Source organism: Oncorhynchus nerka, linkage group LG23 (assembly GCF_034236695.1).
Source record: "Oncorhynchus nerka isolate Pitt River linkage group LG23, Oner_Uvic_2.0, whole genome shotgun sequence".
NCBI classification, from domain to species: domain Eukaryota; kingdom Metazoa; phylum Chordata; class Actinopteri; order Salmoniformes; family Salmonidae; genus Oncorhynchus; species Oncorhynchus nerka.
This window is the reverse complement of record NC_088418.1, coordinates 55,292,991-55,309,918: the sequence shown is the minus strand read 5'-3', so window position 1 is coordinate 55,309,918 and position 16,928 is coordinate 55,292,991. Positions and strand designations below refer to the sequence as shown.

The 16,928-nt window shown below is 41.1% G+C and overlaps 1 protein-coding gene across 13 annotated transcripts in view; it reads right to left on the bottom strand.

Moving 5' to 3' along the window:
- LOC115107095 (protein phosphatase 1 regulatory subunit 12A-like) overlaps positions 1-15,906 on the bottom strand; it is an 82,996-nt gene extending 67,090 nt beyond the window's left edge. For 11 of the 13 annotated variants that reach the window (XM_029630476.2, XM_065008315.1, XM_065008310.1 and 8 more), the window contains exon 1: positions 15,572-15,906. In XM_029630476.2, coding sequence (XP_029486336.2) covers positions 15,572-15,808 — 237 coding nt within the window. In that variant the 5' untranslated portion in view covers positions 15,809-15,906. The remainder of the gene's footprint in view (positions 1-15,571) is intronic. The other 2 variants (XM_065008321.1, XM_065008323.1) reach the window with 1 other exon arrangement.
- Between the last annotated feature and the right edge of the window lie 1,022 nt (positions 15,907-16,928).

The following is a 16,928-nucleotide window of genomic DNA, read 5'->3' as shown; positions in this document are numbered from 1 at the left end:
TTCAAGCCTCTCGACACCCGAGATTAGGCTGGTGTAACCGATGTGAAATGGCTAGCTAGTTAGCGGGGTGAGCATTAATAGAGTTTCAAACGTCACTCGCTGAGACTTGGAAAAGTTGTTCCCCTTGATCTGCAAGGGTAACGCTGCTTCGAGGGTGGCTGTTGTCGATGTGTTCCTGGTTCGAGCCCAGGTAGGGGCGAGGAGAGGGACGGAAGCTATACTGTTACACTGGCAATACTATAGTGCCTATAAGAAAATCCAATGGTCAAAGGTATATGGAATACAAAATTGTAGAGAGAGAAATAGTCCTATAACTACTTTATTAACTACAACGTAAAACCTCTTACCTTGGTATATTGAAGTCTCATGTTAAAAGGAACCACCAGCTTTCATATGTTCTCATGTTCTAAGCAAGGAACTTAAACGTTAGCTTTCTTACGTAGCACATATTGCACTTTGACTTTCTTCTCCAACACTTTGTTTTTGCCTTATTTAAACCAAATTGAACATGTTTCATTATTTATTTGAGGCTAAATATATTTTTATTGATGTATTATATTAAGTTAAAATAAGTGTTCATTCAGTATTGTTGTAATTGTCATTATTACAAATAAATAAAAAGTTTTTAAAAATTGGCCGATTAATCGGTATCTGCTTTTTTTTGGTCCTCCAATAATCGGCATTGGTCGTTGAAAAATCATAGTCTGTCGACCTCTAATTCCAGCTCTGAATAGTTTCCTACTCTGGTCTGTTCAGCAGTGTTAATGGCACCACTGTACTGTACCTGGAGATACTAAATAAAATCTGTGGTTTTGAATGATGTCCAATGCCTGCAGCCATCAAAACTCACAAACCAAACACACAGACACGCAGCTCTATTCACTGCCACTGCTTTTACTCTGCAGTCAAATACACACGCACACACACACCCACACCACAGACTATAATTAAAAGCCTCTGTCAGCACAACTGCACACAGCAGTTTCACTGGCACATAGTTACAAGGCTGGTGGTGGCTCAGTACAAAACTAGATCCATCGCAGGCTGAGGGGAAGAGGCAGACTGGTTAGCCTGTACAAAGGTAGCTAAAAAGAGTTTGTTGCGTACTGGGTTGGTTGACTATAGGCAAGGCAAGTAGCCCACTTTGAAACCACAGGGGTGTGAAGCCTGTCACATCTAGTAAGTTGTAGGTCCTTCACTCATACTCTAGACCTACATCTTATGGTCCGTCACCTAGGCTGTAGTCAGGGCTTTACCTCAGGGATCGCGTTTGAGTTCAGATATCTACATTTTCAATATGCAGACCATCAAAGAAACTGATTTTAAACCATTTCACCTGCGTTTTACATTGCTTACAACAACAAAAAGTCCATCATATTTCTAATGTTTATTATAGAAAGAATGTAACTTCTCCCTCCCAGGACAGCAACAAAACAGACTCTGGGCTTAATTGTCCTCCCGCTGCATAAGACATAGGAATTCACAGTCTTCAGCGTCCAGGTGTTTTCAGTTCAAAGGCATGTTATAAACCCACACTCAGTGAGGCATATGACTGCTGGAAAGCAAAAAACCCTGGGATAGTTTAAAAACCAATCTAGAGCAGAGAAGACTGCCACAGGGTGAATAAAAACAGACACGCTGCTGAAGTCATCCCACTAACATTTTGCAGCAGCTCAATACTATGCTAAGGCCCAAGTGTGGACGGAGATGTGGGACAGAGGGGTAAGAAAGAGAGCAAGAGAGCTCACAAAATGTACTTGTGGGAGAGGGTGGTACACAGGTGTGGATGAATGGTAGCTTCTGGTTTCAAATCAACCGTGACTTTGCCTTTAAATGTATAGCCGAGTCTCCAGCTTCTTTGTCTAGTCTTTATCATGGCCGACATCCGCAGAGCACCTAGCCTATCGGTAGCTAATGTGTGACAGGTCAAGTCAGTCTCCACATCCTGCCTGGCTGTCACGTCTGTCTGAGCACATGTGGCAAAAGAGGGTCGAGTTTACACCCCTGCTGAGGAATTCTACCTACAACCCCAGGTGAACCAGTTTCAACCTGCAGTGATGCTAGTCTCAAATACTTCACAGTTCCTACCAATCGAGCCCTTTCAAAATTAAAGCACCAAGAAATTGGGTATCAATATGTCTCAAGAAAATGTTAGTATTTATGCCTATATTTTAAATGTGTTTTATTTGAGGTAACATCGAGTCATTTTTCCAAGAAAATCTGAAGTTGAACAATCATGGAAGGTGTCTGCTTTCTAATATGTGTGACATTGCGCAAGGAAGCCATGCAGACGTGTCATGATCAGCAGACTACCTGACATGTTGAGAAGCAGCCGAGAGCAACGACACAAGGACTTCCTGCACTTGATTATAGGTTTTGTGGAAACACTTCAATGAAAACTTAGACAGGGCACGTCTGACAGAGCAAGACCTACCAATTATAAACAGGTAGAATGTGCAAGTTCTGTGAGCTTTTCTAATAATACAGTTGTCACAAGCTAGAGGCCCGTGACGGTTATGCTGATGATTCAGAGGCAACGTTGAATCAACATTGGGTTGGGTGACCCTTAACACTTGAATTATGTTATTAATGCACTAGTGTCCATAAAAAGTGACAAGCAATCGACTGCTACGGTTATGAAAACACTGTATTTGCCATTAACCTTTCTACAAGACAGACTGAACGGATAAAGTAATACGATTCAGATTTTCTTCATTCCATTCTATAAATAACTGAGTGACATTAATGTATTCTCAATCTGCTCTGTGCATTATAAATGCATGAATCACTGCCTTTGGGCAGGTCAATTAGAAAGCCTAAATTTCATCTTCAACAAAAAAGGGGTGGTTGAAATATTTCTCTTATAATAGATGATTTCTATTAGTGCAGTGGTCACCAAACTACGGCCCGCGGGCCGGATACGGCCCATCAGCACATTTGGCCCGGCCCTCTGAACAATACCAGAGACGCTATCGATTTTTTTTCCTATTTGGCCTCCAGAAAAAAAATCCTAGGCCCGGCCCTGTCAAAGAGAGAACGGAATAATGGCGAAAAGGTTAGGTAAGAGAAAAATTGATTCAGAATGCAGGGTATTTAACCTGCAGTGGACAAACAATTTTTTTTTTGTTCAATGCAAAGAAAAGGCTGTTTGTCTCATCTGTCAAGAGACGGTGGCGGTATTCAAAGAATACAATCTTCGCCGACACTATGAATCCCGTCACAAAGACAAGTACGATAGCTTGCAAGGCCAAATACGAGCAGACAAACTCTCAAAGCTAAAAAGTGGACTACTATCTCAGCAGAATACATTTGTACGCCAAGCTCAGCTGAACCAGGCATCCGTTCGGGCCAGCTTTCGGGTTGCTAAACTGATAGCAAGAAGCGGTAAGCCTTTCACTGACGGAGAGTTTGTTAAGAAATGTATGGATGCTGTCGCAGAGGAGGTGTGTCCCGAGAAGAAAGATGCATTTAATGCCGTAAGTCTGTCGGCGAGTACAATCACCAGACGCGTTGAAGAAATCGGGAGTAATGTATATGCCCAGCTGCAGCAGAAGACGAAAGAATTTGACTTTTTTTCATTAGCACTGGATGAGAGCACGGACGTGCAAGACACAGCGCAACTGCTCATTTTTATTCCTAGCCTTCATATCAGTTTGAGTTGGCTGAGTTACAGAACTGTGATGTTCTGAAAGACGCATTCAAGCCCAACAGTCTCATTGACTTCTATGCCGCCCTCCCAAACGACACATATCCAAACATCAAAAAACACGCAATGAAAATGTCCACAGTTTTTGGCAGCACGTATATCTGCGAGAAAACCTTTTCTCGCATGAAACTGCTGAAAACCCCGATGAGATCAAGATTGACAGATGAACATTTGCATCAGTGCTTGAGACTGGCTGTAACTAGAATGGAACCTGATATTCAACTTCTCACCAGCCAGATGCAGGCCCACAGTTCACACTGATGAACATACATAGGTAAGCTCACTTTTCTGACTTGAATGAGTCATTCTGAGCATAAACAAATATAATCATAATAAAATCTACTGGGATAAAATCCATCTTTACAACCATACTGGTAGTGAAATGTATTGTGCTGTGTAGGTGCTGTATCACTTAGTTCAGTTTCTCAACCTGCTTCTTTTGTGGTTTTCACAGGGAAGTTGATGAGAGAGAGCTGCAAACAGCGGTGTCTACAAGCCTACTGGAACCTACAAAAGGATAAGGAAGGAACACAAGAACTTTAAGAGACTGCTCATATGTGTCAGAGAGATTCTGCTCTGACAACTGAGCTGAACTTTTATCTGTTAAGATTGTGCATGGCACGACAGAAAGTTAATGTTCCATGGCTTTTTTTTCTGTGAAGAACTCAGAGAGGGTTATTTAGTTATTATTTATTTCATTAATAGTGTTATTATTTGTTTCCTGACTTTTTTTCTGTAAAGAACCTGGAAAGGGTTATTTGGTTATGTGTGGCTTTCTGGAAAACAATAAATTTTTTAAGCTCCCCTACGATCGTCACACTTTTTCTGTTACAAACTGACACCGGCCCCCCATCAGAGAAGGGAAAAGTTGTGTGGCCCTCACAGGAAAAGTTTGGGGACCCCTGCTATAGTGCCTTTCTACAAGAGGTACATCAAGAGCTTTAAATAGTAACGGCTAAACTCACCTCAACCACCAATGTAGTGTGGATTTTACAAAGTTCTCCAAAAACGACCAAATGTTTAATGTCTTAAACAGTGACGAATTCTCACCACGATCGCATAACAAATATAAGGTCATCCAGCTGCTGTACAGTACCCCCTTCACCATAAACCAATGGCTACAATTACATTTAATTCAGAGCTGCCATTTGTAATGGCACTGACCTTTGGTAGGGCTAAACAGCCTCTGTTGACAGGGCCCAACACAAGAGGCAGGGGTTTCTGACCATTCCTCAGAATGGTTTCAACAAAGGAAGTGGGGCATTCCACTGTAAGAGTCCCATCCTCCACAAACAAAACAGTGCCATGTGCTGTGTTCGCACAGCGCCTGCATACCCAGTCCACTGCCAAATAGGCCACCTCCAACTTTGGTTTAGGGCTAGGAATAGACACCTTCAATGAGAAAACCGGCTCGGAGTGACATTGAGTGACAGACATCATTCTCTACCTTTTCCTGTAGCTATCTTCTGGGCCTTGGTATGAGGGGGGAACTGACTGAAAGTATTCAGTCTTGTTCGGCATTCCTTTGATTATCTTCCAAGGTGAACAACGACAAATGTCCCTAGTAATGAGGAACACGGTGCTCCCCCGTCATCAAAAGTCACACAGCTCGTTTCACACCAAATCAACTTAAATCTAGCACTAATTGGGCAGCGCTTTCAGGTCCTGACACACAATTCTCACTTCAGATCAGGTGATCCGTGGTAAACCAAAACGCTCTCCTCTTCCCACCAGGGTAAGTGAGTTTACAGCCTTAAGAATAAAAGAGTGCCGCATGACTGGTGAAAGAAATGTTCCAAAACATAATATTTCAGCAATAGGATCTGTGTGAAGACAACACTTTACAAGGCCAGACCTTCCAAATATCAAGTCAACAAGTACATTTTCCAAATTTAATCAAGAGATTCAATTCAAGCAACAAAAACATCTCAACACCTCTACTGAATGTCGAATCTATGCTTCCTGCCATGAGACAGCCCCCCCGGCTCTCATTGACTGACTGGGAGCCTCTGCCACAGCTGAGAATCTCAGGGTTGGGGCTGGAGCAATTATGTAATGTGTTAATGTAACTGGTGCTGCTTTGGATGGAACTACAGTGAGGGCCTCATGCACTGCTGTCTGCATAGGTTCCATTTCAAGATTCATGCAGTCCATGTGATTCTAAACTGCTGCTGGCTACTCTGCTCAGTCAGTGGTTATGTAACTCCGTATGTACGGGAATCGGCCGCCAAGCCGCTAGCAACATGGCATGAGACGTTGCCATGGTTACATTGTTAGAGTTCACACACCGATAGTGAGGGCGTGGAATGTAAACTGATATGGTAAAAAAAGTGAACAGTTGGCATTTTATCAAGCCAAACCAATGAAGTCGTAAAACCTTCACCGTGACGTCAAAACCACAACTTACAAAAAGCTATTTTGATGATCCAGTAAAAATGTAATCCCTTTGACAATAACTGTACCAGCTAGACTATATACACTAAGTGCATTACCAATGATATACAATGTGGATGACTCAAGAGAAAGGCCAGATATGGGTGAATACGCCTGTTGTTTCCCTGTGTAGGCCCTGCCTGCAAAGTATGCAGCAGTCAGCTGGGTCCTGGCATTGCCTGGGGAGCGGCTGGCAGGCAGGGCAGGACTGTGTGTGTGTGTGTGGGGGGGGTTAGGTGACAGCTGAGGAATGCCTGCTCTGCTCTCCCTTTGCCATGGTTTCCACCAACTGTCATGCGAGGAATGCACGGGCCAGGACGACAGAACCGGAATGCTACCCATCCAGTGCATATCTACAAACATCTTTCTCCAGTCCTGCCCCCTCATTCACAACTCCCTGTACCTCCTCTCCACACCACACCCCTGGGGAGCAACTGTGTTAAGCGTTACAATTCTGGTTTACAAATTTACTCAGTGGTCCTAGAGGGCTGCAGGGTGTGAGGGCTTGTGCCCCAGCAGTAAAGACGTCAGCATGCTTCAGTTCGGCTGGTGCCTCAAACTCAGGTAGCCGAACGAGTGTGCTCGCATACTCCCTTAAAAGACTTTCACATGAAAACCTAGAAAAAGACACCGTAGCCAAATATTCAGAATTAATCTAAGAATTTTATGACAACTCAAATTTGACATTCATTTTTGCCAAGTTCTTAGTCACACAGTTTTACATCTAAGAGGTTTTATTCAGTACTTCATGGGGGGGAGGATGTGCATTAACTTCACTAGGATAGGGGGCAGCATTCGGAATTTTGTTTGAAAAGTGTGCCCAAAGAAAACTGCCTGCTACTCAGGCCCAGAAGCTAGGAAATGCATATAATTGGTAGATTTGGATAGAACACTAAAGTTCCCAAAACTGTTAAAATAATGTTGAGTATAATAGAACTGATTTGGCAGGCAAAAAACTGAGACCAATCCATCCAGGAAGTAGTTTATTTTTATTTTGTAGCTCTATTGAATGCCTTTACAGTATCCATTGACTTTGGACTCAAATTGCACTTCCTATGCCTTCCACTAGATGTCAACAATCTTTAGAAATTGTTTCAGGCTTGTATTCTGAAAAATGAGGGAGTAAGACCTCTCTGAATGAGTGGACACTACAATGTCTCAGAGCTTTTTCCATGCGCACAACCGAGAGTGCGCCTTTCTTGTTTACCTTTTATATTGACAACGTTATTGTCCGGTTGAAATATAATCGATTATTTAGACTAAAAACAACCTTCGGTATGATTATAAACATCATTTGACATGTTTCTACAAACTTTACGGATACTATTTGGATTTTTCATCTGCCTGTTGTGACTGCGTTTGAGCCTGTGGATTACTGAAGAAAGCGAACAAAACGGAGGTATTTGGATATAAAAGAGACTATCAAACAAAAATAACATTTATTGAATAATTGAACCATATGAAGATCAAAGGTAAGTGATTCATTTTCTCTATTTCTAACTTGTGTAACTCTACTTGGCTGGTTACTGTTTGTAATGATTTGTCTGCTGGGCGCTGTTCTCAGATAATCGCATGGTATGCTTTCGCAGTAAAACCTTCTTGAAATCTTGAGCTGACAAGGTACAAATCTGTCGTTCTGCCCCTGAACAGGCAGTTAACCCACTGTTCCTAGGCCATCTTTGAAAATAAGAATTTGTTCTTAACTTGCCTAGTTAAATAAAACGTAAAATAAAAACTCTTTAAACCTATGTATAACACTTATGTTTTATGAAGTTTTATAATGAGCATTTCTGTTTTTGAATTTGGCGCTCTGCAATTTCACTGGATGTTGGCCAGGTGGGACGCTAGTGTGGTTAAGAAAAACAAGTCATCTTTTATTGAAGAATCCCTACTGTTGGCCAATCAGACGAAGGGGCGTAGTCGCCAGCTTCAACTTGCCTCCAGAGGGGAGAAAAATGTTTTTTTTTTATGTAAAAAGTGCCCAACCAGCCGAAAAAACCCTCACTGAAGTCCAAAGTGTCACAAAATGTTTGTGCATATATTATCACAACTATTCCGAACTGGTAACATGCGGAAGCCTTAACACACCCAATTCTGATTAACAGTTTCAAATCAACCAAATAGGCCTAGTCCTCCAGGTCCATAGTTAACTAGTTGCTCCTACCCTCTACTTTTTTGAACATTTTGTTAAAAATCGCACAACATTTCAGCGCCCTGCTACTCATGCCAGGAATATAGTACGTTCATATGGTTAGAATGTGTGGATAGGAAACCCTCGGACGTTTTTAAAACTGGTTAAATCACGACTGTGGCTATTACATAACGTGCGTTACATCGGAAAGCGCAGGAAAACCTGATCACAGAAAATGGAAATAAATATCCTTGCGCCACTTCCAGCAATTGTTAACAGTGAGCCGAATTAGATAAGACCGAGCATTCAACTCCCACAGCATCCCCATGTTGTCTAGAGTCTTGTGAATTGAATCCTCTTTGATTCTTGGTTGAACCGAAACAGGGGCACCACTTACCTCCGGTCTCCGCCCAGATCATTCCGGAAGAGCTCTCTCGTGAAATTTTTTCCAAGACGACAGCTAATGATTTTGACATCGCCTATGGATGATTTTTATCGCTTATTAACGTTTACTAATACCTAAAGTAGCATTACAAACGTATTTGAAGTGTTTTGTGAAAGTTTATCGTCTACTTTTTGAATTTAAAAAAATGACGTTACGTTGTGAAATCGCTGTTTTTTTCGTTTATCACACAGTCTACATATAACGATATCTTGGCTTTATATGGCCCGATTTAATCGAAATAAAGACCCAATAGTGTTTATGGGACATCTAGGAGTGCCAACAAAGAAGATGGTGAAAGGTAATGACTGTTTTCTATTTTATTGTGCGGTTTGTGTAACGCCGAAATGCTAATTATTTTGTTTACGTCCCCTGCTGTGCTTTTGTGTTGTAGTGTATTGGTGCATGCTATCAGATAATAGCTTCTCATGCTGTCGCCGAAAAGCATTTTAAAAATCTGACTTGTTGCCTGGATTCACAACGAGTGTAGCTTTAATTTGATACCCTGCATGTGTATTTTAATGAACTTTTGAGTTTTAACTAATACTATTAGCATTTAGCGTAGCGCATTTGCATTTCCAGAGCTCTAGTTGGGACGCAAGCGTCCCAAGTAGAGGCAAGAGGTTAAGAACAGTGGTGCTCATTCACAACAAAAGGTGATCAGAGGCCATTGTTCAGTGACTAGTAGGTGATCTCTGTTCCACACAGACAAACCCTTTCAAGCCAGACTGTCCACAAACTCCAAATGCATGCCAGGCCTCCAGTACAAAGCTAAGCGGTCCAGAGTATGTGTGGCGGTGACTCATACCCAAACTTAGAATCATCTCCACAAACAATCTATACTGAGAAGAACTGATGCAGGTGGTATTTATAACCTGGCACTCAGAAGTGGCAGGAGTGCAGTGCAGTCATTGCACCCAAGGAGGAGTGAGTGACCCTCCTTGTAAAGCATTGTTACAATCAAAGCTAGAGGTCACTGCCATGTCACAAGGAAGGGACATGGTTCAGGGCATGTCAATGGCCGCTGATGTCATCAGTACCCGACAACCCCCATAAACAATTGTTGCAGATAAAATAACAGCTCTACAGCTGAAACTGAAAGGAGACTTGCCACTCTACCATGTCAATTTAGCCTACACTGCCTGGCTGGTCAGTGGTCACTTGGGTACCTGCGTGGTAGTAGCATTAGAGCTATGTTAAAGCCACAGTAGTCTCACGACTAAGCCAATTATTACAGTAGTGATGAATCGTGGCACAATGATTGACTATTAATAAAAAGGCTAGTCGAACCACTGGCAGGTGACTAACCCTATACACCTAATAAAGACGTTTTCGTGGAAGACTTGTTAGGGACCAATGAAAATATGAGGCTTGTTTACAATGAATGGGGGATGGGTAGTGGCGTATTGGGGAGAATTGACTTACTGTTTGGTTTAGTTCCATTCAAGACCGGGACTAGGGTGCATTACCACTACTGGCCTCCTAATAGGAGGGGAGTCCATCCTACTTTGGGAGAGTCATTAACCAATCATTCTGACAACTGATTCTCTAAGCCAATTGGCCCTACTCCTTGAAGGCAGAGATTCCTTATGTGGATAATGATTAGCAAAGCAATCAGGGACAATTAACGTGGCAACCAAAACAAAGAGGCAACCCAGACTGAGCCACATTAGATGGGGGTTAGCAAAAATGTCACTATTCAAATGGTATCAAGATATTTTTAACAGCAAATATGTTTCAACCATTTTTTATTATTATTCTTTTTTTAACTCTGCGAGGTTGGGAAAGTTGTATTTGGCACGTGTCCAATCAAATTAGATTTGTCGGATATCTGAAATACATGCATTTTGTTACGTTTTTTAAAACTTGAACACTGCTGCACGAGGGAGCTGTGGAGGTGCCGGTGAGATGGGAATGAGCAGACTGAGGCAGAGAGCGATGCTACTCATCTACAGCCAAGACTACCTAGCTTGTAAAAGCCACAATGTTATTTATCATCCCATATAACAGCGCCCATCTTGACTGGAGTAGCCTAGAGAAGCTAAGCTAGCCAACTATAGCTAGCTAGGCTAATTGAGGCCACATTTCGCTCACTTTTAATCACATAATTGTATTCCATCTTGCATTGCAACAGTGAACTCCCCATCCATTGAGCCACTTTGATTGGCCAACAAACACCTGAATGCTACCAGTCTTTATGGGGAGAACGTCATAAAAACTACAATGAAAGGTTTGTTTTTATTACATGTATAATTTGAAATGTCATGGTATATTCTTGCATGTAACAATGTCACATGGATATTTTACATTTAGAAAATTCTTTCAGTGTTAAAATAGGCCTATACATTTTTTTCCGTCGCATTCCATTTGACGACACATTCGATGTAAATACACACACTAAACGTGACTTTTTTTGTTTGGTTTCATTGCAATCAACTGGTTTGTTTGTAACACAACCAATATGACCGCTGTTTCGTTGATTGACTGCATTTTAACCCAATGACCACTGACCGTCATGAAATCTAGCTGGGAAGATAGACAATGAGCTGAGCTAAACGGCAATATGTAATGTTTATGTGTTGGAAGACCAACCCATGTAGTAAACTCCGGCGTAAAGAGGGTCATTTGCCATTGAAGATTCATACCGGAAGGAGCCACGCATGTTACGCACAGCATTGTTTTGGTAAAGCGCATCTTCAGCTGTTTATATATCAACCAGTATGGCGACTAAATCAGGGAAAGCTAAATCTAAGTCTAGATATACAGATGTACACACAATGTTTGAAGAAATTGATCGGGAAAGTGAGACAGATTGTTGGAGGACGATTCATTTAGCGATTCCCAAATGGAGGAATATTTTTTGAACGGAGAGGACATCGTTTTGTTCTTCTCATGCTAATGCCGTTGTTTGAAATGAATAATATAAAATTGTAATTTTTTAAAATTTTAGTAGCAATTTATAAAAATTTAATGAAATGTGTAAAGTACACATTGGCTATACATTGTGGGTGGGGGTATGTTTGTGTGTATATATACATATTGTGGATTAGAGTTATATAGTTATTCCATTCCAAATTGATAACTTCACCAATTTGGCCACTTGGGTACATTTGGGATACTTGTGTGGGACACCTGGGTGACTTCATGATAAATGTCATGTAGCACAACTCATTTTGGAAGTTATAATTCTGAAACTTTGCACAAGTACTGTTGCCCTCTTATGTGTTTGTTTTGTCTTGTTCATTTTAAAGATGATACAACAATAAAAATGAAAAAACGTATGGTTTTTCCATTGTATTATCTAAACCAGATCTATTGTGTTATATTCTCCTACATTCAATTCACATTTACAAACTTCAGAGTGTTCTCTCTCAAATGAAACCAAGAATATGCATATCCTTGGTCCTGGGCCTGAGCTACAGGCAGTTAGATTTGGGTATGTCTTCAGGCGGAAATTGAAAAAAGTAGGGGGGTAGCTGTAAGAGGTTAAGAGTAGGGCTGGGCGGTATACTGTTTTTTGCGATATACCAGTATTGATGCACGGACCAGTTTGGGTTTTTACTATACCTTCTATAACAGTATTTGAATGTTTGTTTTGTTAAATGTGATACGCAGTGTGTAACGTCCATTTTTATAGTTTACTTCGCAACTCGAGTCATCCCTCTATGCCGTATTCCACACAGACCTAGCCCAGGCTCCTGTCACTCAAGGAGCACATTTGTTGTTCCTCCACCACGAGACACTTGTGTTCAGTCTGCATGGTCAATGCAGCACTGTTGATGACAACGATGCAGTTGTCACTTTGCTTCTTAATATAAATCTACTACCATTCTATAAATACACTATTAGCTTGCGTTTCTTACATCTGCAAACAGCTAGTTTGTCTTTTCTTGGCAAGTTGTTCCTAAATCTTGTTAGCCGCTAATGCTAAATCACTAGCTAATATATGTACTGAGTAAGAGCAAGTGTAAGTAGCCATACAGCCTGATAATACTATTGATGGGGTAGACCTAAATCAGCATGTTTGTGCAACAGTATTTTCGAAATTAAAGAGGAATACGCAAAGCAAGGATATTTTAGCTGCATGAAAGAGCTAAGAGAAAACATTAAATGTAGCCAAAGATTATAGGGTCCCTTAGGAAACACCCATCAACACTTTAGTTCCCACCCTGTCACAACAACTCCTCCCTGGCACTTTAATTGTCATGTCAAACACTATTAAAAGTGACCACTATTATATTCTAACTATAGAATTAGAATAGACATTCTATTTCCATGATTCCAACAGTTAACCCAAGTGTTTTGCTCTAAATCTCAAGTCAAATTGCAACATTTGGTTAAAAATAAGGTCCAGATTGCTTGCCCATATCGTGGCAGTGTGGAAATGATCTTAAACGTAGAAATGTATGAAAATGACATTTTTGGGGTTGAATTGAACAGTATAAAACAATCAGAATGGAGAAAGACCCATTGAAATCACTTAATGTTTGTGTTGCCACCCTAGGGTCACTCACTACTCAAAGCAAATTTAGAACTTGCATTATTAAAAAGGTTTTTTATACTGTCATAACGTCCATTTTTATTCAAATACAGTGATAATATTTTGGCCATATCGCCCAGCCCTAAGTAAGAGACATGTACTACTAGTCAGGGACTATCTAAATGTCTGACAAGACAAAGTAATTTGTGTGAATTCCCCCAGCCAAAATCAACTAGTAATACAGCAGCATCTATTCTAGAGATATGGCACCAATTCCACACCCTGAGATCAGCCTTGGGGGATATAGCCTTGCCCGGCAATAACAGTTTATAAAAAGGTGCACACATCACACTACTTATGAGAAAGAGCGGGTGATGCATCACTTAGCAAACAGGACATCTGGGTGATGAGATAATTATAGATGTAAGGTTCAAGACACTGAGTATGCAAGACTTCAATAAACCATGATTCATTCTGACTTTACTAAAATGCATTTGGGGAGCAAGGCAGGCCTACATTTTCTCAATTTTGCATTTACGCCAGTGTGAAAACCGTTGGACAATTAACATGTTACAATGACAAAACAATGGCATGGCGTAAAATGTTAATGTGCAGTATCTGTTTTAAAAACACTTTCCCCTAACTTAGAGGAGTTCTGGCTTCCACAGGCACTCTGTTTTGGTTGTCAGTATTCAAGGTAACAGGCTGGTGCTCCACCTGCCATAACATAGGCTAAAGTGTTGACTAATAATATTAACAGCCCAAAAACCTAGGATTAGCTTCTTTCACACAGCTGAAAGTGACAGATATTGACATGTAAACCTCACATCTCTCAGAGAGAATGTGTCAGCTGCTATCTGACTGCAGAACAGTTTACTGTGCAGCAAAACACATGTCAGTAATGCAACATTGCAATCCAAACACATCTGCAGGATATATGCTAGCTTGCCTAATTTAGAGCCAATAGCCAATTCCAAAGTGTAACAATCTTTATAAAATGAGCATATGATTCTAATTCTGAGCATTTACTTAGTGTTAAGCTAAGAATGTTAGGTAGCTAGGCTATTTTAAAAGTAGACTTTCCTAACTACTTTGAAACAGCACAAGTTGATTGCCAATCCATGCAGAGAGCTTACAATACAATTACACGGATTTATGCATAGCTATAGCCTCCATATATCACAATAACTAGGATGTGCCCACCTTACAGCAGCAACTAGGCCAAATGCATTGTGATATATTTAATATATCACACTGGAAATTACAAAATGTGGGTACAAATTGTAACGTTATCAAATTGCTACAATAGTATTATTAAAATAATAGGAGTAGCAACATTATGTCAAAAGACTTGGCTACTGAGGCTAACGTTTGCTAGTAACACGTTAGTGGGCTGTTGTATGATAATTGAGTTAGACTGGTTAGTTACATAATATTTATTGAAAATATAAATGTGTCATGACTGTAGCTCGTTAAATATTACAGTCGTCCTGCCCTTTAGTCTAGAGACTGCGGCATAGCTACAGTAGCTAAACATATTGTAAAATATTGTTGCATGTTACAGTTTCGACGTGATCCAAGCTGACATCTGAATTTAATTTGAATGGAGTTTCTGCCAACCGACTGCAGTCAAGCTTATGCTTGGTAACGAACAGTGCCACTGCACTGGCTAGCTAAACGTTCTTTCCACAGGTTAGCTAACGTTAGTTGTGCTAGCTTGCTACAAGTTGGCTAGCTGGCTATCAACAAAAAAAGTGTTACTTTTCTGTACTTCCTATTGACTCAAATAACACAACTGGCTGCAGTTTTAACCTCGCCAAAGACTAACAAAAGGGTATTTGTTAAAAAACAATACGGAGTTAAGCGATCTTTCATAGTTTACACAGGTTAGCCAGAGCAGGGCGGCAGATCAGTTCCAATAATGGTTTGCAGATCTGGGCTGTGCCTGTAACTGGCTGACGTTAATTAGCTATGCTAACTGCACCACCCAAGTGGCTGGTTAAATGTTAGCATGCAAGCCAACGTCATTCTTCCTGACTATTGGATGTTTGAATCAGTTGCTGATAAACGAAGACCAAATAGCTAACAATCCATATAACATTAGCTAAGCTACGAATGCATTTAAACATACCTAGCTAGCTCAAACAGGATAGCTACCAATCAGATATTTTATGAGTTTAACCACCCCTTCGCTTCTGATCCAATTCAATCAACACAGCCCAACAAATGAAATGGCCCTGTCTCGTCTAAAAAAAAGACGGGCGTGCTAGGTAAACAGACTGAGTTTCAGCCGGAATTACTCCATTCTCCATTACTGTGGCAGGAGGTAACGTGCTCTTGTATGGGAAGTGTCTAGGCTTATAGCTGAAAAAGACAAACCTGGTGGAGGGCAGTCAGACCGTCTACATTGGCGTAGTTGATGTCAGCACCCCGGTCAATCATTCGGAGCACCTCCTCGGTATCGCCGCTTGAGCAGGCAGCCAAAAACACGGCGCCATCGTCGAACTTCACCTTCGCCTTCTTCTTTTTCAGAATAGGAGGCTCGATGTCTGTCTCCGACCCTAACCACCGTTTCAACTGTTCGTTCCTTTTTTGCTTGGCGTCCGCCATCTTCATCCCCTCCTGTCTCGGGCTTCTTATCTTTCTCCGAGAGAGGATATACTTTATAGTGCCACTATCCCACAGCGCACTGGGCGTGGGAAGGGGGGCCTGAGAGAGCGTCTGGATTTGTTTTCCATAAACTCGCGAGACAAAGCAACGTCACCTCAGGATCTGCAGTATAACGTCATCATCAGCAGATGAAGGAAAAATGAGGTTTTACATTCCTTGACAGAGTTAGAGTGTTATAATTTATTATCATAAATAAGAGCAATGAGACCAGCATAATGTCAATTTTATTCATTGTGAGTTCTATCAGGATGGCTTCCAGTTTTTTTCAAGAGTTTTTATGGTGACTGGTTAAACTAAGTCAAAACATTTGAGAAAATAGGTATTTTATTTCAAATAAAATAAAATTGTATTTGTCAACAGTGCAGTAATATCTAACAAGTAATCTAACAATCCCCAACAACTACCTAATACACACAAATCTAAAGAGGTGAATGAGAATATGTACATTTAAGTATATGGATAAGCGATGGCCGAACAGCACAGGCAAGGTGCAATAGATGTATAAAATACAGTATATACATGTGATATGAGTAATGTAAGATAGGTAAACATTATTAAAGTGGCATTATTTAGGGTGGCATTGTATAAAGTGACTAGTGATCCATGTATTAAAGTGGCCAGTGGTTGGGTCTCAATGTAAGGCAGCAGCCTCTCTGAGTTAGTGATGGCTGTTTAGCAGCCTGATGGCCTTGAGATAGAAGCTGTTTTTCAGTCTCTCGGTCCCAGCTTTGATGCACCTGTATTGACCTCACCTTCTGGATGGTAGCGGTGTGAACAGGCAGTGGCTCGGATGATCTTTTTGGCCTTCCTGTGACATCGGGTGCTGTAGGTGTCATGGAGGGCAGGTAGTTTGCCCCTGGTGATGTATTGTGCAGACCGCACCTGCACAAGGCGGTGCAGTTGCCGTACCTGGCTGTGATACAGCCTGATAGGATGCTCTCGATTGTGCATCTGTAAAAGTCTTTCAGGGTTTTGGGTGACAAGACAAATTTCTTCAGCCTCCTGAGGTTGAAGAGATGCTTTTGCACCTTCTTCACCACACTGTCTGTGTGGGTGGGCCATTTCA